Here is a 25,763-nt window from a genome sequence, read left to right as displayed (position 1 = left end):
CGTGAGGCTGAGCAGGAATCAACATCTGCCAGTGACAAGCTTAAAAGCATCAGATTGTGCAACACGCATCTGTGTTTGCAGTGGTCCAGGCGCAACTCTGAGACCCTGGTTCTGCAAACATTGTAAGGCAGAAAGGTTTGTTTATTGGCTGGGACAAAGTGAAGGAAAGATACCACTGAGATCACGGAGCAAAGCTGAGCGTGTGTGTGTTTGAAATGTGGGGCCTAAGTAATATCGCACTGAGAGTCAGAGTTTCTTTTATTGGTGTTACCAGCATAGGTAGTGCAAGATGAGAGGGAAGAGACAAAATAAAACCGAACAATTTATTGAGTGCCTTTAAGCGGGTTGCTTGTGCCAGGCAGGCGATACTCTACAGGGGACAAACGGTTATACAGATAAATTAAAACCTGCACAAGGTAATTGTTAGCACTTATTCAGTTTTGGATGAAATAAGCAGCGTAGGGTTACCCACACTGTTGAGGTGGTCATGATAAATCAACAGACCTGCAGCTGGAAGTACATGTTTATCTAAATAACTAAGCTTTGAAATACACATGGTTGCTGAAAATGAAAACGCACTGCAGGATCAGGAAACCAGAAGGCAAATAAAATAAATGTATTATATCTTTTTCAGAGAAGCACCACCGAATTTTTCCCTCAGTTTTCTGATGACCTGCTGGGTGATTTCTGAACGTTTGTGGTTTGGCGACTGGGGTGACAGGTGGGTCGCGGGGGACGGCGGGCAGCACGGGCTCAAGGAGCGGCTTTTCTCTCCCCGGCGGGCTGGGGCCCCGCCGAGAAGCCGCCTCCGCCCCCTCAGCCCCGCGGCGGCGAGGCCCGGGAAGCCGCGGCCGGCGCGGGAGGCCGGGCCGGGGGCAGCGCTTCCCCCTCGCAGAGGCTTCGCCGACCGCTACAGTGGCGGCCCGGAGCCTCCGCGGGGCGCGCTGCCGGCACGGACCGGCCCACGGCGCGACTCCTGCCACCCGCCGCGGCCCGGCCCGGCCCGGCCCGGCCCGGTCCGGTCCGCCCCGGCGGGGGTGCCCGGCTGCCCGCCGAGCCCAGCCGAGCCGTGCGGAACCCGGCCGTGGCGCGGCCCGCCCCGCCGCCGCGGGACGCCCTCCTCCTCCTCCTCCTCCGTGGCGGGGAGGGGCCCAGGCAGACCGGTCCCGCCGCGCAGCTCCCGCGGCCGGCTGGCGATCCGCAGCCGCGCCCGGCCGCTCGGCTCGGCGCAGGCCAGGCAGGAAGAAGGAAGCTACCGGCGGCGGGAGGGCGAGAGTCAGCGGCAGCGGGTAGGCTTGGGGGGGGGGAAGGGGCCGCCGCCGTGCACCTGCCGTTCCCGCGGCGGGGGCGGAGCGGGAGCGTCGCTGCCGGTTCCCGCCTGTGCGGCGGCGGCGGCCCCTTCCCCCGCGGGGCTGCTCGGGAGTGGCGGCGGCCGGGCGGGGGCTGACCCGGGAGTGGCGGCGGCCGGGCGGGGGCTGACCCGGGCGCGGCGGCGCCGGCGGCTCTCCGCTGGTAGGCGTTGGGAAGGCGGCTGCGGTGCTGCCGGGACTCAGGCGTTCACCTTCCCGCCCACCGCCGGCTCTCCGCTTTCTTTCCTCTCCCCCTTTGTCTTGCCTTCCCCCTTCGTCTTGCCTTCCCCCTTCCGTTTCTTGACGGGCTTGGGTCAGGCCTCGGACCCGGGGAGGGTTGTTTTGGGGGCACCCCCAGGATTCGTTGTCAGCGGCCGGAGTAGCCGTGTGCCCCTAAGGCTGCGCGGCTGGAAGCGGGAGCCCGCTGAGCAGCTGTAACCCGGGGGCAGAGACCAGCCCTCGGCTGGCAGTGAACGGCCTGAAGCCTTCCCGTGGGGTGCGAGCCGGGTGGGGTGCTCCTGGAGGCCACAGCCCCTCGTACCGCTGGGGAAGGCCCACCAAGGGAGAGGTATATGCTGGGCACCTTCTCCTCGCTAAGCTCCTGGCCGGGCCCCGCAGGACAGCAGGGTGAGGGTGTGCTGTCCTTGGCATGGGCTCGGTGTTTAGGGAGGCTGGGTGGCTGCCCTGCCTTCCAGTGGGTCATCTCGTGTGGTGCGGTGCCGTGGGTAATGCTGGGTCCCGGGGCGCAGGTGTGGATTCACTCTGTATTCACAAGGACTCTTGCCCCCTGCCGTTAAGCCAGGACTAACTGTTTTCTGCTTTCTTATTAAATGGAAGGAATACGGCCGTTTAGGGTCCAAAGCTGATAGATTTGGCAGTTTATGGCTCAGGTGCAGAGCTGCTGGGTATTAAGCACAATATGCATTTGATTTGCATGTGTCTACAGGCCTTTTGAGTCCTTAAGGACACCCTGATGAGGACTTGCATTACCCGCTGTCTCTACATACACAGAATTAATGTCTGCCCTCCAGGGGAACTGTGCGTAACGGGGCAGGGGCCAGGCAGGAGCTTCACTCTGTCTCTCCAGCGTGCAGCACAGCTGAGCCAAGGTTTGCAGCATTTGCAGTGGTAAAGGCCAGTCACGAATGACTGTATTTTCCTGACACAGGGAGGGAGCTATGTTTCAGCCAGCGCAGCGGGAAGCCTGAAGAAGCAATACAAAGTTTGGAAGGTGAATATGTATTCAAAGTAAGTACCAGAGTATTGCTTCATACATTGCAGTACAACAAGGAGGAAGTGAAAGTATTTGGTTTTGCTGTTGGGTAAAATAGTTGCTGAAAATGAAAGAATGTAAAACCAGTTTGAGGGATTGAATTGGAGTTTGTCCTTGGGCTTCATTAGTAAAACAGAATTATAAAGGATGTATTAATAAACCACCAGTTAGGTGTTCTAGCCTGTTAATGTCATTTCTGAAGAATAGCTTGGTTTTAAAAGCTGGTTTAACCTACAGCAGGATGTGATCTTTATAACCTGTTATCACAAGTTTTATTACCCCAAGTTTCTATGCTTTTGTGGAGGAAGTTTTATTTGTTTATTAAAAGCACATGAATGTCAGAGGACCTTACGGGTATATGGGGACAGAGATAAGCTATTGACGAGTAAATGAGAGCTCAGGTGTCTCTGCCTGCAGTAGATAAAATGAAATCAGCCCCTGTCAAATAGAGTTACAGTGCAGTTCTCTAAACGCTGCTGATTGTCCCGTCGTCTTTGCTAGGGCCTTGTGACTTTGGATTTACGGCAAGGATACACTGTTAGGAGGTGGTGTGAGTATGATCTGGGTAGCAGGTGCACAGATGTGCAACCTTGTGTGACCGCTTAGCATGGAAACCTTTTGTAAGATGTGTGAAGTCTTTTTCTGCTTACACTGAAGCTGTTAAATAGTAACCTGTTAAACAGTTACTTTTCTATGATGACAATTGCCTTGTCCTATTATATTTTAAGGGAACTGTTTAAAGAGGTTAATGAACTCAGATTTTTGTTCTTTCCTGGCCTCTCAGTTTTTTCCCCAGTAGATATTTCTGTCACCTCACTTAAGTTAAATAGTAGTTTTGGTGTTTGGGATAACTGTGAGAGAGGGGAAATAGGGTTTAGAATCACCCTGAAATAGATCTGTTGCTGCTGGGAAAAAAATTCACTCCTACTCTGGGCTGCTTGTGCCCACCTTTTTTTCTTCTTTACCTTTCTTCTTCCACTGGAGCTATCCACAGCTCACTTCAACCAAACCTGAAATTACTGACAAGCTGTTGTTGGTTTGAAATAAAAGAGTTCAGCTGACCTAACTAGCTAGCTGTGGCTGTAAGTGGCAGTCCCACATTTAGTCCCTGCCTTTATGCTCCTGCTGCTTTGGATTCATCCTACATAGCAGTGAGTTAATATTCTCTATTGGATCAGCTGTTTTTTAGGGCAGGTTTTCTGACGGATCAGCCACCTGAACCATGGCTGTATGACTGCAAGGTGTGACACAGAGGGATGCAGGGACCTGCAGCTGGGAGTGGGGAGGAGGGTGTAGGGTTGCACTTTCCCTAACCTCTGCAACCTCAGAGAGTAGGTAGGAAACTCTTGTTGGGTGGGAATGATTGTGGCGTTTGCTGATTAATTGCACAACCAGTTATCTGATTCAGGGGCAGGGGGAGGAGGTAGAACATGCCAAACGAGATTAGCAAGTCAATTAACTTTTAGGGGAGGGATGTGTCAGGCTGACCCAGGATGCTGTTGAAAAAATAGAGGTATGACAAAAATGTGTTAGCATAAAGGAGCAGACCCTAGATCTTTTGGTGGGATTCTCTGTTATGTGAAGAGGTGGTAGTTTTCCTCCATTCCTGGGGAAAAAGCCTATGTGGATAGTGAAGCTTTCAAGTTGCCAGCTTTGACACAGCAGATACTGTTTGGTGGTGTCATTCAGCTGGCTGAGGAGGAGTAGTTTTAATTTGTGTAGTAAGATGGGGCAATAAAGATGAGAGGAGAGGGTCTCACACCTTTGCCTGCCCTGTGGCAGCCTCTAAAATTCCCAGGTTAATAAAAACCCTTGGTCTTGGGAAGTGTGTTTTCTTCAAAGGAGATTTTGCTTTAGCTCACCTCCTGTTGTTTACCAGGAGAGCTTGCCCTGTATCCTACCAGCTTCCCATCAGGAGCGTGGCAGTGGCTGGTGCTGGTGTTAAACCCACTAGCTGGGGTACCAGGAGGGTGGGGGTTATGCTGCAGACCCTGGTGTGTTATTTGGCATCCTGCTGGGGTGGCTCTGCTGTTAGCACACAGGGAGGCTCTGTTTGTATGCATGAGTTGCGGCTTTTGCCTACATTGCCTTTTGTCATCTTACTCAACAGTTGGCTCAGACTTGCTGTGAAGTAACAGTGCAGCTAGTTCCTGTTGCTGTACCTGTAATAAAGGGTGCTGTGCATCTTTTTCTGTTGAGGGGCTTCACCCAAATTTGAATAAACAGGAGGAACTCTACAAGATTTTAAACGAAACTGGATTGATGCTGCCACAGTCTCAGTCCTCCCTGTATGGCACATACGCACGTGAGCCTGCCTTCTCCCTTGTGCTGGATGAGCTGGTGTAGGGAGCTCAAGTGGTGAAAACTTTTTTTTTTTCTTTTCCAAGTTTTCTGACGATACGGTGCTCTGTGCAGCACTGATACTGGGACAGGGAAATTGGAAGAGGGAGTGCTGGTCAAGTCTTGGTGGCAGCATTGTTCAGCAGCACGCACTCTCAAGCTGGAGGAGTCTCTATTCTGTGCTGAATACACTACAGTCATTTTTGAACAAATTTCAACCTCATGAATTTTTCTGATATGTTAAAATAGATCTTTGTAAGATGGGGAACTGCCTATTTGTAGTCTTTCTGGGACAAAAGCAGAGCATTTTGACATCAGCTGGCTTTGGGTCATGTTCTAAGTGCATCTTTCCTTTGTGTCCCCACTGCTTTATACTATGCTGACTTCTTCAAAATAGATTATACATGATAAAATTCAGAAAAGGCTGTGATTTATATTGACTTAAAATTCTCCATTACATTTTTCATGTCTAGGAGGTTAGTTATGGTAATTACTTGTCTCTGAAAGAAATAATTGCTGATTCAAATGTTATGATTAGAAAATGTTACAATAACTTGATAAGAATATTTACTTATCAGCTTCTCTTATTTGAAGATCAGCAATTAACAAAGGCAGAGTGAAGAATTTGCCACGTCGTGACTGAAGGTACAAGAAAAACAACCTACAGGGAGATCAACTCAGCAGTGTATCTTCCACGTTTGTTAACGGCCTACCATCGCACGGCTTTGGGAGGATCTTTGTTATTGTATTCTGAAGAACAGATAACGTTGCCACAAGTACGTAAGCGTGTCACCTAAAATTTGATACCAGCTATAGAGTAGATGGCTCAGCTTCCTCCTGGGATTCGCTTCATCACTTCTTTTTCACGAGATCAGTGGTAAGTCTTGAAGTATGCTGGTGATCTTTGTTTTGGACAACACGAGTTTCATACTGTTGCCTTGCTTTGTTTCTGCTTTTTCATTGCTTAATATATACAGCAAGAAAATATAGTCAGTTGTATAATAAATAATGCTGACGTTTAAAAGTGAGGTACTTTGTTGGGGGAACCCAGACAAGACCCTTACTAGTCTAGTGTGCTAGAGAATAAAGCCTTTTGTCCTTTTCTTTGCAAGGTATGTATTTGAAGGGATAAATTTCAGATTTTTATTTTCAAACTCTTAGGTGGGACAGGTGCTCGAGGTTAGCTTTCTCTTTTTAGGAAGTGTATTTTCTCCCCCATAATTTGATGTGTAATATAGACTTGTAGAATTACAGTTTTAGTTCTTGCTACTGTAATATTAAAAAAAAAAAAAATCAACACCCCCCCCCCCAACCCAACCAAAAAACCCAAAACAAAACCAAAACCTCTTTGCTGTAGGAAAACTAATCCTGCAAGTTGGATGGTATCAGTTCTTGTGCTTTCTGAGAGAATACTGAGTCAATTGTGTGTGCATAACAAAAAAATACCAAATGAAAGACCAAGCGCTTCCCATTTGAGCAACTTTTATCACATGCTTTCTCTAGTAGAGCAGCAAGGACAAAGTCATTTCAGTTTTATCACTTGTGAGGATGTTTTCAGTTATGGGGGTGAATAACTCAACTCGTGGGATAACTCACTAGTTTTTTTGATGTCTCTGTGAATATGCCAGATCTATAAAACAACACCCTTGTTATGTAGAAGTTTGAGGCAGAAAATGATTTTTGAAATGTTAATTAAAAATTAGGGACCATAGTAGGCTGTGTGATATCAGGTCTTTGTACATATATATGTACTTTTATTTACAGATGTTAATTTCAAGATCAAGGCTAGAATGAGCCAGTAGATACGCACTGATCTCTGTGTATTGTTAAAAGGACCAATCCACAGAACGTTCTCCTTAACCGAAACTGCTGAAGGTAGAGAATAGAATAGATCAGATTGTTATCTTTCTGTAATGCTTGTAGTGACAGGGAGTTTGAGATACCCTTTTCATTCAGACGAACTGCAGAGAAAGACCCAAGGATGCCAGTGAGGTGAGGTACAAGGGAAAATTCCTTCCCAGTCCCAAAGCTGATTATGTTCATGCGCTGCAGCTGACCGTATACACAGTCAGTGTCAGTCCCCCCATCCATCTCTAGAAATGGCTGATTTCTGTTCTTCCAGAGGAAGGCCAAAGTAAAGCAAAATCCTAAAAGCAGTAAGGAAAGAAAGAAGTAATAACCCACAGTAGCCAAACTGACGATTCACAGAGCCATCATTTATGTCCTAATTGTACCAGAAAACCAGAAGATAGAGTGAAATGTGAAATCTGATTATCAGTACGTTTAATGTTGAACTGCCTTATAATAGCCCCCGAAGGAAGGTTGTAAACAAGGCAGATCAGCTCTGCGGACTCCAGAGCACTGCCATGTTGTCCTGCCTCTACCCATGTGCTACCAAGCTCCCTCCCAAAGCCAGATCAGAGCAGATGTTGTAAAGCAGTGTAATTGCTAGGATGGTTTTTCAGGCTATTGGAGAACATGAAAATAGTTGTCTTTCACTATTCCAAGATTACCAGTGACTTGTGTAATATTTTTATGTAACTCCTGGCTAAAAGTAAATCTGAATACAATAATTTTCAAATACTCTTTTTTTTATGTTGTAGGTACAGAGCCTTCATTTTTTCTCTCACTTTCTTGTTGTATGCCAGCTTCCATTTATCAAGGAAACCTATTAGTATAGTTAAGGTAAGCAAGGTTGTGTCCTTGTTTAAACATCCTTCTACTCCTGTCAAACACGGAAGTAGTCGTCTTTTTCAGTATTTCCTTTTGTGAAAGGCAGTGTTAAACTTTAACTTGGAATGATTTAAAAGATGAAAAACTAATAAAGCTAGTACGCAGTGACATTTACTTGATAAACTTTAGTGAAACCACACCTAGAATATTGTGTATACGTCTAATCTTTGGTCTTAAGACTTGAAACAGCTATGCCTACACCTAATTCATGTGAATTAATCCATTTATAGATAGTTAAGAGTTTACAAGTTTATGTTCAAATGTTTGAGAAAAGTTGCTTATAACTGATGAATCAAACGTGACAAAATTTGACTGGCGTTGTTGAACATCATAGTTATAGTTTTCTGTACACTTGGGACTCTGTTCCTAGTGAAGCTGGTGGCAAAATATTTTCTAATTCTAGGTTTGTTAGTTTAATCTTTGGTCTTTATAGCTTGCCAAACACAGATCAAATCCCCCCAGGGCTGTATTGTATATAACTGATGAGCAACAAGGGGCAAAGCAACTTGATGTTAGTGAGCAATTTTGAAATTCTGCAATATGAGGAACAGTTCACTGTAGCATATAATAGTGGCTTCACCTAGCAAAATACCAAGCAATTAATAATGGCTAACAATTTTACTGATTTCAGTGGGTTTGACACAGGTTCATGTAGAGCTAGAATTGTTAAATTTGTTGCTGTGTGGGTATTAACAGTCACAAGTGTATTTTCCATTTTCACATTTCCTTTCTGTATTAGGGAGAGCTGCATAAGCATTGCAGTGCTTCACATGAAGTTGAAGTCAACTCCTACAAAGAATATGCTGCCCAGATTCAACCTGTCAAAAAGCCATCTAATATATCTCAGTGCGGTTGGGAGCCATTTGGTAAGGGTTGGGGGTTTTTTTTTGTTGTTGTTGTTTTTTATTTCATAATAATGACATGATATTCATAATTAGATTATTTGCCTCTTGCTGTTTCTTCTTCATGAGTGGAGGGATTCAGGAGATGTGTATGGGAGGGTTGTTGTGTTTTCCATGTTCTCACTGATTTTTCCAAAGAAAGTTAAGTTGTGAGTTATGATGTCTTTCCTACTTAAAGTCACTTAAACAACTGACATTATTTTACCTGTTATAGCTATGAGATGGTTTCAGTAGATCAGTTTTCAGTCAGAAAATGAGATTTGTCTTTAGAACGTCTATTAAGGAAAAAAAGAGTGAAGAATAAAATAAATCATTATAATTTTCTGCTGTTTTAATTCAAGGTCCAGCAATCATTTAAATGAAATTACTTGGTGTTTATCTAAATTGGAACTTTTCAGAGTCCTTATCTGCCAGAAAGAATGTTTTTCTCCCCATTTTAATGGAGAAAAATGGGGCACTTTGTTGTAGAATAGAGTTGACAATGTACTGAATAGCTTATGAACCTGGCCTTTCACTTAAATAGAAAAAAAAATTTGCCTACTTACAATTAAATTTGAATTTAATAGAGATTTTGAATCATTCCTTGACACTTTTATAACCAAGAAGAACATCTGTGAAGTATGGTCCATTCTGTCAATGTGCTAGTCCAGTCTATCTATCCCTCCATCCTAATTATTCTTTAATTAGCAATTAAAAAAAAGTCCTACTCTCTTCAAAGATAAATAAAGATCTGAGCTCTGAGTTTTCTGTGGACAAAATTCTCTGTATTAACTGCCTGCTGCAAGGTAATCGGTCTACTGATTTTATTTAGTCCCACAACTTTCCAAATGTATTGGGATGCAGTTAAACTTGGTTGCTGTTTCTTGTCCCTGGACCAAGGGGAGACTGAGTTTACTTGTCTAAAACACTAGTTAGCTTTCTTAGTGGAGACTTCTGAGCTCCAGTGTCCTCCTTTTTCCATGAACACACAGGTTATTGCAAAGCTACCCCCTTGGGATGGCACTCTAGACTTGTTCTTTCAGCTCTGTTTTTCAGGCAACATAACTGGCAAGCTGGGAGTAACACTGAAAGAAGGAATGCTTTAATAACTGTGACTTTATTTGCAAAGTCAATGGGAATTGTGGCTCCTTGCAAATACACAAAGTGTCTTTCTTGGTATGAGCTCAGGTCTCTTGAGACTAGACTTGGTGTTTCTGTCTGGGTGGAGTCCCTCCTGCTCCCTCCATCCTGCCTGCAAGTCCCATTTAGTTGTGATTATGGTCATTTGCTGTACAGAGCAGAACCCTGGATTTTTTTTGAACAAAACTTCTATCTCTGTGCCTTATGAGTAGTTGGAAAATGAAATGCAAAAGGCTTTAACCATTTAAAAAATATATATTAAGCTGATTCCTTAAATGCCTATATGATGGTAGATTTTTTTAGCCATTTTGACTGTTAGGACCTTGCACATTTGCAACACATCTTTCCACTTTAATAAAGTCTGTTAAGGTTCAGGTTTTCTTTTGCCTAAGGACCTATAAGAAAAGGGCACCTTGTTAATAACTGATGTTTTTTCTTTTCCAAAATGCTGTTTTGAATAAGGTGGAATTAAGAATGGGCCTACCAATATTTTCCTACTATGTTACAGGCAAAAGGGTCAGCTGTAGAGGTTTGGGGTTTTTTTTGTTAAACAAAAAGTTTTGCAAAGTGCATGCTTAAGTCTAAATGTGCCTATTGAAAATTAAATGTCAGTGCACATTCATTAACATTTTTCTTGTAATACGTAAAAATGGTTGGGAAGTTATTGGTACATTAAAACTGATAATTTGTTTTGAAAATTATTCTTAGATAAGAACAACTACAAACAGTTACTGGGAGCACTGGATTACTCATTTCTGTGTGCATATGCAGTTGGAATGTATTTAAGGTAAACCTCCTTTTCTTGGAAACCTGCTTTATCACTTTGTGTTAATTTATGAGGCTGTACTACTTCTGAGATATTGCCCTTTCCTACTGTAAAGTTTCTGGTGAAGAGAGTGAGAACTTGGTTGCTGAGTAAAAAAACCACATCATCCTGAGTCCCTGGTGGTATCATACCTGTTGGTATATAGAAAGCTTCTTACTTGCACCCATCCTGACTGCCTTGTGCAGGAATGTTTTCTGACTTGCAGTCTAGCCTGTCTTGCCTTCATATGGAATATGAAGGAATATGTGTGTCCTGGTTTCAGCTGGGATAGAGTTAATTATTGTCTTCCTAGTAGCTGGTACAGTGCTATGTTTTGAGTTCAGTATGCGAAGAATGTTGATAACACTGACGTTTTCAGTTGTTGCTAAGTAGTGTTTAGTCTAAAGTCAAGGATTTTTCAGCTTCTCGTGCCCAGCCAGCGAGAAAGCTGGAGGGGCACAAGAAGTTGGCACAGGACACAGCCAGGGCAGCTGACCCAAACTGGCCAACAGGGTATTCCATACCATGGGACGTCACATCTAGTATAGGAACTGGGCAGGGGATCGCCACTCAGGGATAAACTGGGTATCGATCGGCGGGTGGTGAGCAGTTGCACTGCGCATCATTTGTACATTCCAATCCTTTTATTATTGCTGTTGTCATTTTATTAGTGTTATCATTATCAGTTTCTTCTTTTCTGTTCTATTAAACCATTCTTAACCCACGAGTTTTACTTTTCCCAATTTTCTCCCCCATCCCACTGGGTGGGGGGGGAGTGAGTGAGCGGCTGCGTGGTGTTTAGTTGCTGCCTGGGCTTAAACCATGACAATATGCTGGAATATATGTCCATAAACTTTATCAGTCTCCAGCTTGTACATGTAGACTAAACTGATTGTCCTGGCTTTCTCTATAGTCAAAGGACAGAAGCAGACACCTCCTAAAAAATAATGCCGAACCCATCTTAAAATGTGCAATATTAGCTGCTGTTTGGAGATGCTTCTTTTTATTGACTAAAACCTGAACCTTCATAACTCGAATCGTTAGCAAGGGAGACAAATCTCACTTTAAATGGCCGGAGTCATGTCCTGCCTTACAGGTCATTTGGAATATGATTCCTTAAGTAAATGACTTCCAGTGTGTTCCAGGTGAGTATTTCCCTGAAAGATGTCTGTGCAGATGTCAGCACTTGGCAATTAGTGAACATGAAATGTTTGTAGTTTTTTTCTATCAAGTGCTAAACATTGCTCATTTGCTGCTGTGGAGGAAAACAGCAGTTACCAGTAAAGTTTCTCCTCAACCAGAATTAAACAACACAAAATATTCTTTATTTGTGAAGACTTGGGGCATGATCTAATTTTTAACTATTGCCTTTCTTTTTATTTCCTTCTACATTCCAAGTGGGATAATAGGAGAACGGCTACCTATCAGGTACTACCTGACAGTCGGGATGCTTGCTAGCGGACTCTTCACTGCAATGTTTGGATTGGGTTATTTCTATAATATACATAATCTGTGGTTTTACATAATGGCCCAGGTAGGCATGATGTTATTTACATACTCTGAGTTTCCGTGGTGCTGTTTAATGTTGTATTGGGTTTTTTTCAGTTGCAAACAATGATTAGTGGTTGGATGGGAGGATGTAAATGCTGGCGTTGATGACAGGCAGAAATGATAGTGGGTAGCCCCAGGTTTTATTTTTGAAAAATGTTTTTTTAGTGGAAGAAATCTTTGAAAACAAATTAAAGTGTTTCAGTCTGTGTCAAGTCAGTGATCAAACTGTAGCAAACTTAAGTGTGGGAGAGTTCTGAAACAAATGTATTTACTTTTGTCAGTCTGCCAAGACCTGAGTGATGTATCCTGGCTTTTTCTGCAGGAAAATTACGTTTATACTGCTAATGATAAACAGTCTTGCACATTGGTGTGGCTGAGAACAGGCAGCTTCTGTAACGAGATCCATTGTGTGGGATTTTTCAGAGCACTTGTAGATCTAATCAGGCATCATGAGAATATTTACCATCGACCTAAAATGGAATTTAGATCAGGACCAGGATATGGTTAGCACTTCTGAGTCATTTTGGACAGGTCTGCACCTTGCCCTGCTGCTTCCTTGGTGCTACTGCCTAGCACTTTCACTGCTGGCACGTTTGCATGGCATTGTGCAACATGGCATGCAGCGATACTAACTTGGGTACTGCAAGCTTTTATAACCATTTCACCAAGTCATCCGTTTAACCATGTCACTGCCCCAGCGCTCTTGGCTTATGTGGTTTCCAAGACAGGAGCTGGCTCCTTTAGGGTTAGTCTAACTGTCTCTACCAATGCTGCACTGCCTGAGGTGGTCAGTGAATCCTGTAAGACCAAGGGGTGGTCTTGCACCACCAGCCTAATTGGTTTTTGTTGGGTAGAGTGAGGTTGTTTTGTTGCGTGTTCGAATGCTCATTGTACATGTGAATTATTGTATTGTGATCTTTGTTTTAATGTGTAATTCTAGATAGGGAGTTTTTTAGGAGTTCAGTTAGGGTTATGATCTGTGCAACATGAGGGATGAAATAGTTCTTACATTAGCCTCAGTATAGTAAGTTTCTCAGTTTATTTACAGGTGTCTGTTAAGAATTTTAAAGTTAATGTTCAAAGTTACCCAGTCTCCCCTAAAGTTTTCTTTTTTTCTGCCTTGTTTGATTGCAAACATGCTTTGCCGTATGTTCAAATTGAGATAAGTATTATGTTGCCATTAGTGTGAGGAATTTGTTTCTCTCTTCAGTTCAGTGCAACGTGGTTTTTGGTAAGCATGTGATTGACTTACAATCTTCTGTGTTTTAAATCATAAAGCAGTTGGAGAGATGTAGGTAGAGGGAAGAATCTCTGCAAAACATTGTAACTTGTTTATTCTTGGAAAAGAATGCTTTCAAAACCCTCCACTAAATTTCTAAATTCAAAGCATTTGTGTAGGCTTCCTTTTCCCAATGCAGCACTCAGCAGGAATTGTGTAGGAACCTGACTTATTATAGGGTATGTTTATTTATTATTATTTTTATATACTTTCAGATAGCTAATGGGTTGGTGCAAACTACGGGCTGGCCAAGTGTCGTTACATGTATTGGCAACTGGTTTGGAAAAGGAAGGTAAATAATACGTAATCCAAAGTTTTGGAAGTACAAATCAATACATTCCGGGCTGTAATAGTATAGCAAATTTAAATATCTTTCTTTTGATTCAGTGTTTTTGGGGATGAAACAAGCAGGTAGATCTTTGAGAGGAGTTTCCTTTTTTATGCTGATTAGTTTATATATCAGTTTGACATACTCTCCCTCATGTCAAAACAGTGTTTTGTGGTGGCTCTTTAGTCTGATGTTTAATTTTTCAGGTGAAATATTTCAGAATTGAATTAAGAATAATTCTTGCAAATATTAACAGTCTAAAACCATTTTTAATAAAGACTGTTATTATGGCATTTTAATGTGGAGTTTCCCATGTTTTCATTTGTGTTTCAAAGCAATCGTCAGGGTGTAACTCTAAAAGTATCTTTTTTTCTAACACACAGAAACTCCAAAATTTAATTAAAACAAGAAAATACATATGGCAACTGGTTTAACCTTTCTTTTTGTCACTTTCCTTAAATAATTTTTTTTTTCCTTAATCCTGCATATAGATTGCTCATAATGTTTATTTTGTCATACCACACAGGAGTTTTCCATAAATTTTGCAAGAGCTGCATGCTAAATCCATTGGCTCTGATACTGGTTGATGCATGTAGCATATACTAATGCTACTTCAGTGCCATCCATTGTAGTTACATACCATTGAATGAACGTTATTGTCCATTGGTTCAAGAGAAGGACATATGAAAATAAAGTGTATGCTTTTTATATAAAATCACGGGATAGTTAAGATGTAGGCTCAAACTAGTTTTCCATAGTCCCTGCAGCCTTTTTGGTGAATGTTACAAAATGCAGAGAACGATAACTGTCATACGATACTGTATGTATTGGCGAGTCTGTGCAAAACAAGATTTTGCTTTGTGCAAAAGCAACAGCCTTTACTTTTATGAGGCCGCATAGTGAACTGGTGGATAGGGCTCTCGCTTGAATGTCAGTGATCTGGTTCTTGTTTTCATTTTGCTACAAATTCGTGAAACATGAGCAGACCTCTTAGATCTTGTATTCAGCCAAAGGAAAAGATTAGGTTTAGTTCAAATTAGGTTGCTCCAGGTGAACTGCTGCTCAGGGCAAGGCAGTTTTCCCATGACTTACAAGGGGAAAAAAACCTGCTAACTGTCGTGACTTCAGTAGGATTTTTCTGGTTTACATTAGCTCAGCTGAAGCTATTCTACAGCAGCTCTAATCTGGGATTCCCAGGCAGACAGCAGTTTGATGTGCCTGTTAGCCGACTCTGTGCAGATGTTATCTTCTATGAGTGCCTAGCAAGTCCAGAATATGATCAGAAAATACTGAATTTGCTCTACCTATCCTGTACAGATTGTTTTCTTCTGCATGATAAGTCTAACATACCCTAAAAGCATCAGATTATCAGTGCAGTGTGTTTGCAGGAGGACTTTCATTCCCAGAAGCATCAGACTTGGTGTGCCCATGCTACGCAACATCTGCATATTTGTTTTTATCAGAGAAACTCTTATCCAGAAATATGCAAGCCCTAGTGGTGCCTTTAAATGCAAGGATGAGTTCTGTCGTGCACAGAGAAGTATTTAGAACACTTCTGTTAGTATTTAGGTGCCTTGAAATTGCCAGATGAAAGACTGTAGCATAGAGAAGCAGTCCTTTAAAGAACAATAGAATTGCAAATATTTCACTAACCCCACAGATGAACAGTCATTTTTGATACCCTTTTCTCAAGATAGTAATGCTTATTGTTGGAATAATAAGAAATGTTTGTGTTTTTTTTTTTAAATGCAGGAGAGGTTTGATCATGGGAATCTGGAATTCACACACTTCAGTGGGAAATATCTTGGGATCTTTAATTGCTGCTTATTGGGTGTCTACGTGCTGGGGTCTCTCCTTCGTGATGCCTGGTGTTATTATCGCTGTGATGGGGATTGTTTGTTTCCTGTTTCTTATTGAACGTAAGTGCTTTAATGGGACAGAATTATGGAGGGCTCATTAAGGGTGAAGAACACAGCTGTTTAAGCTAAATGTCCCAGTGCAAAGTATATTTCTCAAGCTATGCCAATATTTAAAGAACTTCTTCCTAGAACACTAGATGGAGAAGAACCTGTGTACGTCTAAAGAGTTTGTACACTCAGACTCCGGCATACCTGAGAGAGTAACATTTCAGAATTCAGTACACTTGCCTGTTCAAGTGTATCATAGCAGAATGTCCCACCTGGCTGCAATGTATATTCTGTGCTACCATTCAACTCATGCCATCCATCTTCTGTGCTATGAAATACAGAAGTCAGCTGATAGAGCAAGTTTTGTCACTTTAAATTAGAAATTAAAAAGCTTTGCCCCATCTTATGCCTACATAGACTCAGGGATATTAGTATGAATGCTTATTTGTCCTATCTCAGGAAGTAAAAAGTTCTGCAGATATAACTAGAATGCTGTAATGAGCTGGACTGCCAGAATAGCACTCAGTGTGGTCATAGGATGGGAAGGGTACCATGGAGCACCCTTTCCTTTTTCTCTAAAGCTACAGTTACACATTTCTACCAGGACTACTTCTGTGTTACCTGTACTGTTGGTTTATTGTTGGTAAATTACACTACTGGCAAGTGTTTTAAGAGATAATCATTATGCTTGTTTTCACTGCTAACTGTGCATGGTATTGTATTTCAGATCCTAAAGATATAAGTTGCTCTTGCACACCATCCAGTGTAAGTGAATGCTTTTTCTATTTTGATTTTTTGCCTCCTAATACATGTTTATTATGATAGTTCTGGAAATCAGATTATCTGTGTGGCCCTTTTGTGCCAGGCTGTTATAACTGACCCTGTACTTGAGGGAATGATTGGTCTTCTGTGCTTCACTGGTAAACCAGTAGCTTACTTTCAATCAAAGTAATTTAGTTTATTTTAACTAAAGTTTGGAATAGATGATCTTACTAGAGTAAACCAAGTAAAAACTGTTCATCTTTTTTTGATGAACTTTCTTACTTTCCTCCAGTCTTCCTGGGCATCTTCAGAGCATTTTGACCTATCTCCTGCTTTTGCCTTCCTTGCTTAGGCATTGCAGAAAGAGCAAACAGCCCTTTTGCTGACATAGTGTCAATGAGCTGTGCATCTATGGGCCTGGGGATGGAAGGTGGAGTGTTCCCTTGGATAGAGGGAAGTACAGTAGGAGCACATGGCTAGGGAAAAGAGGAAGCAAGAGATGGATAGGAAGCTGAGGTGAAGAGAGTGGAGCAGTCAATCAGTCTGTGACAGTGAGTTTAGTCATGGTACAATATGGCCTTTATTTAACCAAAACTGACATTAATGAAGAGCTGTGAAAAGGAGAGAGAAATAATCTGTGCTTAGTGGTATGGGTTGCATGACAAATGAATGCTTTATTTTTTGTGGCATCACAGAATAATTTAGGTTGGAAGGGATGGGACCTCTGGACATTGTATGGTCCTACCCTCTGCTCGTAGTAGGTCTAAATTTGACATAGGATCAAGTTGCTTGGGCTTGCCTGCCAGATTTTTAAATCCTCAAGGATGGAGATGCTGTTTATACACAGATGATTTTTTTTTTTATTTTTAAATATACAGTGTATTTTTAGAATTTGTTGATCATGGTTTACTGGCATCAAGGCAGTGGATCTTGCTATTGTATGAGAGCTTATACTTCAAGGGCTTAAATTTTGGCAAGGTAAGGAACTTCACTAAGCTGAAAATATACTATCACACCTACTGTCTGGATCACAAGGGAAAATGTGACTCTCTTGACACAAGAGTTTGAAAATCCAGCATCAGAGATTGACCACTTAAGGCCTTGTTGAAGCAGGATCGAAGTGTGTGTGTGCAAATGTCTAAGCTTTCTTTGGGTTGCCGAACATTGCATGTGTACTTCCTTGTGCCATTGTGACAGCAAAACTCATAACGTTTTCAATTGTTTCTTAAAGGAAAGTTTTCTCTTTAAGTATTAGTATAAGGTTGTTCAAATACTATTTTGAAAGTAGGTTGGAAGTGGTTAAGCTCTGGTACCGAGATGTTTGGCCAGTGCTTTTGAAACAAAAGTTTGTAAGACATTTTATGTACTCAAATTTAAGTAATGTAGAAAGCCATGTCAATGGAGAAAAGAAGTGCCTTAGAAAGCTTTAGCCACTACGTGAGAAGATAATTCCTTTCTTGCCTCGTGTAGCTGTGACGCAAGAGGAGGGAGGCAATCCAAATAGAACAAGAGAAAAATAAAAAGCAAGGAAAGGGAACAAGAAAGAGAGCATTAGGAAGACCAGCAGTATATAACATCCCATAACAGAATGTCATTTGTAGCTCAGTTTTGTTTAGGAGTGTGTTTGCAGGGTCATCTCTTTTTCATGTTCCATAAGACTTTGGTATGTGTTTGTCTACTGTAACCAAAACCTACAGCAGTGTGTTCTCCAGGCTCTTTCTCCTTTGGCTCCCAGGGACCTGTGGGCAATCAGGTCTGCCACATTTTCAACTAGTTCTTTGAAAGAATAGTAGGGGGAGACTGGTAAAGAAGGTCTTAAGGTTTCCCCTGTGTGAGGGCAAATCAGGGCTCTTGGGGAGAGTGTTGGAGGGAAGGTCCCAAGGGAATCCCACATATGTTTTCCAGTGCTAAGGGATTATACATGGAGATTGTCGTCACATGTAGGTATATGTGAACTATACCTTTTAGTTCCGAGTATCGCAGGTAGATTGTACAGGGATGATTGCTGTTTTTTTATCACCCCCCCCCAGTAGTTTCAGATAGATGGCTTTTTACATTTTAAATCCTCTCCTCTTCTTGAATAGTGACTGAAGGCAACTTTTCTAGTCTGTGTTCTCTCTTCTTTACCAATTAATTTTTTTTTTTTCTCCTCATATGAAGTACTCTTGATAAAGCTTCTGAATACTTTTAACAGTCTGTGGAACTCCTATTCTTAGTTTGTTACTGTGAGATAAGGTGTGCTCACAATGCGCTCTATATTTTTCATTTAATTTGCTTTCATTTCTTAAAGGTAACTTCTGCCAAATACAAGAATATTTTAAGTGACTCTTAGAGACTCCTAACAGGAGGCATTTTTTTCCTTAGCTTTATGTAGTTCAGAAATCTGCACAGGATGTTGCTCATATGTCTCAAGGAGCTGGTATGGAAAAATTTGACATTCAATGTCTACTTGCCGTGATATTTTTAACAAAAATTTATTATTTTAGGAGCTTTTTTCCCCTTCCATTCACCATGCTTTGCCTCAGTCCCAGAAAAGGGCTAGCATTTGACCTAATCTTCTCTAGGGTACCAGCAAGATCACCGCTGCAGGCACAGTCTCATTGTGTAGGGATGAATTTGACCTTCTGTTTCCCTGGAAACCTTGCTCTCCAGAACAAAAGGCATCACTTCTTCCTTCTCTATTCCATGTATTCACATCTAGAAGTCTTGTAAGAGGTTTATAAAAGTGCTTCCCCACCTGCCTTGGACGCTTCTCAGATAAAGATTTGCTGTTGTCTTGGGAAGCTGTATGCTATCTGAATTGCTCAAATACCTCTCTTCAGACCTGTGTGGTCTGCAAAGTACAATGGATTCTAAATCCTTAGTGAATAGGGCTCACAGCTTCTCTTCACTGCAGGGAGGGTGGTTTTAGAAGTTACGGAAATTAATAAGGTAACAATAGAAATTCAAGAAGACCTCCTACAAGTGCAGATGTGGTAATGACAATGACTGTAAAGAAAACTGATTGCTAATTGAAGGAAGGTTCATGTGGTAAAATAGACTGTGTTATTACTGGGAACAAAAAAATTCAGCTGTGTTGTGCAAGGTGTAGCACTTGCTGGCAGGCATAAAATGCTAGCTGTCCTTTTTTGCTGAGTCATTTCAGTGACAACCTGAACAACCTGTGTATTTTTGCAAATAGTTAGAAATGTTTTTCTAAGACATTAAAGAAAATACACACTTGCTTTGCTCATAAGGCTGTAGTAGGTCACTTTGGACAGATGTCTTGGTTAGGTGCAGGCAGCTCTGCCAGCTGGTGCCAAAAGCTGAACGTCATTGTGGAAGAATGAGGCCAGTTAAATTTAAGTACAACTAAAATAAATGCTCAACATGAGGGAAGGACTTAGGGTAGACTTATAGATCAGATTGATCCCTGGTATCACTATCTTGGGTGAATTTGGTCTACTGTTTATTTGCAGTGTGATCGTGAGCCCAATATTTCTACAGAGTTTGTAGTGGTTAGTAATCTGATTTCATTAAGCTGTCCAGAAGCACAGGTGGAGAGCCAGGCACAGAGCCTTGAATGCATGGTTCTTATTCTTTATTCACCAATTCTTGCTTCATTTGCTTGTATTCACCTTGGCTCTGATTTATGAATCTGAAATTTGTTTCAAGACAAATATTTGAGTACAATAAAGTGCTTTTAAATGCTAGCATTGGAGGCTTAATCTATGAGTTTCCAAAAGGCTGTACTTACAACAAATGCAAGTGAGAAGTCAGTGTGCTTTGTTAAGCACTGGTGCACTTTCATAATGAAAGTTAAAGAGTAGATTTAACAGCATTTGTGAAATGTGATGATTTAGAACTGTTTTTACTGCTTTTCTCCCTGTACCTTTTTTTTTTTCCCCATAGGTAAACATGTTAGTTGCAGCATGTTCATACAGACCTGTCTTTATGTTCTAGGAACTTTCTTTAACCTGACTTTGCATTTCCAGGAAACTTGGCTCTCAAACTCCTGTGGCAAAGTGCTTGTGCTTTTAAAAGATACTAGGCTGCAATTTTTATCTTCTGAAGGAGAAAGAAGTCTAAGTATTAAATGTGCAGCCTCTCAGTCTAGTACTTTTCCCCAGACATTTCCTCCTTACCACAGTAGATCTTATTTTTGACAGTCAAATGAAAAAGTCTTTCATTTTTTCTCTGCTGAGCTGCTGAATAAAGATGTAGATGACTTGTCTCTAGATAATGGATTTTCTTCCCCAGAGATTACTGTAAATCACTTTTTTGACAAGAGCCTAATTTTCTGTAAGATAAAATTTAAAAAATCTGTTTTATCAGACCCTGGGGGTTTGAGTGTTGTTTGTTTATTTTAGGGAATGCATGCTCAAGACTGCTTGTGCCTCAGCTCTGCATTGAGCAGCAGAAATACTTTAGCTTATCTTCAGAAGTTTTTCACTGCCTTAGAAAGATTTGGTTGATGAATGGCAGTTTGTCTAAAGAATACTGCAATACATATCCTTGTGGTTTTGTTGGGGAAGAATTACCTAGTGAAGAATTACCTAGTGATTCATTTTGAATTAAAATGTTCAGTGAGGATGAGCATTCCTTTTTTTATTTGTGATGGTGGGTTTGGGGGGTTTTATTTGGGGCAGGGTTTGGGGTTTTTTGTTTTATTTTGTTTTTTTTTTAATGTGGCATCCAGAGTGTGATTAGATGCTTAAACATCTCGTCCCTGAGGAATGCACAGTGCCCCTTGTGGTCTTAGGTAGGTTGTCCCTACCTGACTGCAAACCTACTTTGAAGCTGTATGTTTAATTCGGCAGATGAATCTTAAAGTCCCTGGTAAATCTTTTTAGACCAAGGCTCTCAGAATGATGTTTTCCAATGAATGCAATTTTGGTGTGAACTGATATAGTAATGCACTTGTTAATAAGTAAGTATAAAAAGCAAGTCCATCTCGGGCCTAAATTATAGCTTGTTGCTTCAATTTCTGTACTGGGCATGCTGGAGGTGCTCAGACTCTTCATTAACCCTCCTGCCCATAAGAGCACAGTCCATTTCTGGGTTAGAGGAATACAGTAAGCATAAGCTAAAGGGATAAACTTTCATCTTAAAGGGATAGGGAAATGAAGAATCAAGGTTTTACTGAAACAAATCAACTTATGTCATTGCTACTAGGATCATCTGCTTAGGAGAAAAAAATAAGTTTGCAATGTCGATGAAAGTTCAGTAGAGGAAAAAGCAGCTAAAGATGTTAAGAATTGTATGACTGTGCTCTGAATTCAGTCTGCTGCTTCTATATAAAAACAGTATGAAGTTAGCCTTTGAGTAAAATTGTGATTGCATTTTATGTACATTGCAGTAGGTCTGCATAAGAACTTTAAAACCCCAAAATACAAAGTCATTAAAGATGCTTCATTTGGGGTTATGTTTATGTTACAATGCACAAAGACTTTTGTTGCAGAGACTTGATTAACACTAATGTAATCCTTTAAAAAACAAGCAATTAAAGTATGGGAGTTTTTTGTTTTGTTTTGTTTTCAGAGTTCTAAAACCTTCCTGAATGGCACATCTCGATTCAGAGTCCAGATGCCAATCTTAAATGCTAAGGAAACCAACAAATCTCAGGTAAAATATAATGTATTGTTGTAAAATAGTTTAGAAAACTTCTTAAAGCTCACATGGAATATTTACAGTAGATTTACTATTGGTAAAGGTTGCTCTTCCTTTTATGATGCTGAAATCTACTTCCATCTTCGTATGCAAATGCAACTTCAGATGAGGAAACTAAGTGTTATCTAAGATACTGCAAACCGAGCTGACTAAGGTACCACGCTTACTCAGTTGGTCTTATCTTGTGATCTTCATACAATTCCAGCAAAAGTAATGCACTGCAAAATGTTTTAAAGATAGACCATTTGAAATCTTTAAACTACTTATACTGTGTTTGTCCTGTCCTTGCAGTCTTACTTCTCTCCCTTTTTAATGTAATAGATGTATATACTTACAAGACTATACATGGAGAATGGAGAGTTCTAAATATGAGCAATTATTCACAGAAATCTTGCTTAAAATCTGTAAGTGTAAGTGCTGGTAATTCTCACTAGAAACTGAATGTGGATTTGCCCATTTGTGAGCAAAAAGACATTTTATCTTGTGATGGACATTAACAGAAAATTTCCATTTGAAATTTTGTATTTGTATTCAGTACACTTGGCACGTCACATCTTGAGAGGATAACTTTTTTTTTTAGCTTCTTTTAGACTTTTACAAGAAAATAGAAACTTCCTGTTCTTTTCATCCTTTGCGCATAGAACAATAATTAGCATTCACAGGGTATAATAATCACCATTGATGAACATCTTTGCTAAGGAAACGCTTTACTCATAATTTTGATCAGTCCAGCCTAAACCCCCTCTGTACTGAGTTTATTCGTGTTCATTTTGAGCTGCCCAAGAACAGTCTCCAGCCCAGAAACCATTTGGCAATATTATTTCACAACCAGCTGTAAGGTAAGGGGAGAAGATGTAAGAGTGTCAGCAGGTGTCTTTAGACAAGTTGTGAAGACAGAGCTAAAATATAGTCAGCAAATTAGTAGACAAAGATTTCTCTTCCAACTCTGCTAGTGCCTCTACTATCAGCCTGTGCAAAGAGTCTGCATACCAAGTGGGCAGGGAAGTCGTACCCCTTTCACACTGACTGGTGCTCCCTTGTGAGCAGGACAGAGAGACAACACAGACAGCAAAGCATGAGGGCACTTACTGGCAATCCTGTCGATATTCTTCCCTGCCTGCGCTGCTGTCTCCACCCTGCCAGCTGGGTTATATGTTCGTAATATGGAGTCCTAACAACGTTTAGAAAGAGATAAATAAAAAATTAAAAATCCTGTTTTGTCACTGTTTGGGACCCCCTGATTTTCTGCCAGTGAGAGAAGCTAATCTTTTTTCTGTTAAAGCAGAGCTGACCTTTCCTTTTTACAGGGGTTGTGTTACTGTTATAGTGAGCTGATCATTGCAGTCAGCTTTTGTCCCTGTACAAACAACAGATGTTTTGCATTTATGAGCTGGTCTCCTCCAAGCACACTGGAATGGCAGCTTTTACTGATTTTTTCATTGACCTCTTCAATTACTGTAAAAAGAAAGCAAATATTCAGGACATGCAGTGATGGAAAGTAGAATGTGGTTTTGGGTGCGTGACCTGAATACCTCTGTGTGTTCCTTACTGCTTATGTCAGGTTGGCCTCTTAAAAATTACACAAAATTGAGGGATAATGAATCCTTCACCAGAGATTAAGAGTGTGCCATATGCCTAGTCGCACTCCGTGACAAGCTGGCAAGACCGAACAGCGTTATCTCTGCTGAGCAGAGATTTATCATTTAGCTATGTGCAGCATAAAAATTCCATATTGTTGATAAAAGTTTCCAGCATGAATTGCTAAATAAGTTATTTGGACCTTGGTCACTTCCAGTCCAGTATTAACCCACTCTTCTTAAATTGGCTTAGATCTACCTGTCTGAGAAACGAGCAGCATTACCTCAGACAATCCTGGTTAAGTTTGCTGTGCAAATTGTGCAAGAGATAGTCACTTTAGACACTATCTAGAAGTGTCTTTCATTGAATCTAGTGGGTAGCTTCATTGCTTAAGTCGTTTTCTTTTTTTCTTTTAATGTTCTTTTCCCCTCGTGTGCTCTTTTCCCCCCTCTCTTTTTTTCTCTCTTTTTTAAAAGTGTAATAGCTGATGGTTTGAATTGCTACTGCTAAAATAGTTCCAAGTTTTGAAGTTGCTCCAGTAATTCAGAAGATAAATACTTAGATGATGATGGAGTGACTCATGTGCCATAACATAGGTTTACAGTGCCACGTCAGAGGTCTGTTTTTCCTGTCTTCTAGTTAACGCTTCATCAGGGTGCAGGGTCTCCTGTAAATCCTACATCCTATCTACCAATCCTGTACAAACATTTTTGGATGCTGCATGGTAGCTTCTAAAATTATGCTAAGTCTCTGGGCTCAGGTGCCTGGTTGGTTCCCTAGTGTTTCCTCCTAAAAGAAGTTATTTAAAACAGAATGTATTTAGAATCACTGAGTCTAAAATAGCAGAATTGAATTTGTCCAGCACTTGGTTACTTTTTTTTTCTTTCTTCATCAGCTTACCAAATACTAATCAGAAAGTTTTTATCTTTGTAATAACTGCTGGAAATGGAATAGCCTGCCATTTTATCCTTACTAACTTGCAGCCAAATATATATTTGAGGCTTAATTCTTCACAAAGGCCTTACTCAAATGCACAAGAATTAAGAGAAAGAAGACAGTATGTAGAATATATCCATAGCTAGTAGAAGTACTCAGCTAGGTAAGCTTCTCAGCGAGCAGGTGAAAGTAAGGATAGCTATATCCCGTTCTCCTTCTGAGTTGGAAAAGAGTACTGAGGACTATTTATACCCGAAATTTCTTTTTCTGTGTACAGCTGTAAGATGTAAATTTCCAGTTCTATTCTGAGAGTTCACTTCAGTGTGGTGGATGGATAAAAATAACGTTATCCTCATGGCTAGACTGGGATAGCTTGTTCTTGTTGAGTGATAACTTGTTCCACAAGTATTCTTAGCAGCCAGTATTAGAGTAAAATCTTTCCTAGTGCTAGAAAAGAACTTGGAATTCACAATTTAGGTAATATCGATAAACTCCAGGCTTTTATAATTTGTGGATTGCAATGCTCAAATGAAACAGGTGTGAAAAAATAAGTGATTGCTTAACATAAAGCATTTGGTATCCGTAATTCAATTGGAAAAATGGCCTGTATTTAAATCAGTGAATAAGATGATTATACAGAGTCTGAAAAATGTGCTTACTATTTGTACAGAAGGAAGATAATTCATGCTTTTATACAGAAATATGCTGTAGTACTTGGTAGATTGTCAGTGTTAATTAGACCACATTTGTGTAGTGGAATAAGGGCAGACTGCAAATTGTTTTGTTCCATTAAACCATACTCTAATGCGTTTTTTGCAACTTGAAATTGTGCCACAGTAGAACAGAAACTTCATTCCATAATGGAGTGTATGCATTCTGACATAAACAACCAGACTTGTTCACCTGATATTCTGTATATACTCTATACTCTCTATATATACTCTGTATAAAAGCTGTAACTTTCTGTGATAAACCAGATAAATTTTTTTTTTTAAATGTTTTGGAATTATGTGATTGCTTGATACATGTTTTGATGCACTGTTCATTTGTTTTTCATGTGGTGTTGCTGGGGAAAATTGCAGGATCCAGAGATGCAGCATTTGCTTATTGACAGTGAAAATTGCAGTGTGTCACTGAACTCCAACACTGTGGTCACTGGGGAAGGTAGACATGGGACATCAGCTATCAGCTTCCTTGGGGCCTTGCGAATACCTGTGAGTACATATGCTATTCTGGCCTGTTCCTCTAAGAA

General features: G+C 41.0%; 1 protein-coding gene across 3 annotated transcripts in view; it reads left to right on the top strand.

Moving 5' to 3' along the window:
- Nucleotides 1-689: 689 nt before the first annotated feature.
- The window catches only part of SLC37A1 (solute carrier family 37 member 1), a 39,786-nt gene continuing 14,712 nt past the window's right edge, over nucleotides 690-25,763 (top strand). Inside the window, exons 1-12 of one of the 3 annotated variants that reach the window (XM_069785054.1) lie at nucleotides 690-1,289; nucleotides 2,518-2,580; nucleotides 5,557-5,839; nucleotides 7,566-7,647; nucleotides 8,435-8,561; nucleotides 10,425-10,503; nucleotides 11,920-12,055; nucleotides 13,567-13,643; nucleotides 15,432-15,598; nucleotides 16,314-16,351; nucleotides 21,869-21,952; nucleotides 25,594-25,725. In XM_069785054.1, coding sequence (XP_069641155.1) covers nucleotides 5,784-5,839; nucleotides 7,566-7,647; nucleotides 8,435-8,561; nucleotides 10,425-10,503; nucleotides 11,920-12,055; nucleotides 13,567-13,643; nucleotides 15,432-15,598; nucleotides 16,314-16,351; nucleotides 21,869-21,952; nucleotides 25,594-25,725 — 978 coding nt within the window. In that variant the 5' untranslated portion in view covers nucleotides 690-1,289; nucleotides 2,518-2,580; nucleotides 5,557-5,783. Of the gene's footprint in view, nucleotides 1,290-2,517; nucleotides 2,598-5,556; nucleotides 5,840-7,565; nucleotides 7,648-8,434; nucleotides 8,562-10,424; nucleotides 10,504-11,919; nucleotides 12,056-13,566; nucleotides 13,644-15,431; nucleotides 15,599-16,313; nucleotides 16,352-21,868; nucleotides 21,953-25,593; nucleotides 25,726-25,763 lie in introns of all 3 variants that reach the window. The other 2 variants (XM_069785055.1, XM_069785053.1) reach the window with 2 other exon arrangements.

The sequence above is a fragment of the Haliaeetus albicilla genome, chromosome 6, assembly GCF_947461875.1.
Source record: "Haliaeetus albicilla chromosome 6, bHalAlb1.1, whole genome shotgun sequence".
In the NCBI taxonomy this organism is placed as follows: domain Eukaryota; kingdom Metazoa; phylum Chordata; class Aves; order Accipitriformes; family Accipitridae; genus Haliaeetus; species Haliaeetus albicilla.
The sequence above is the reverse complement of the archived record's forward strand: the minus strand, read 5'-3'. Positions and strand labels throughout refer to the sequence as shown.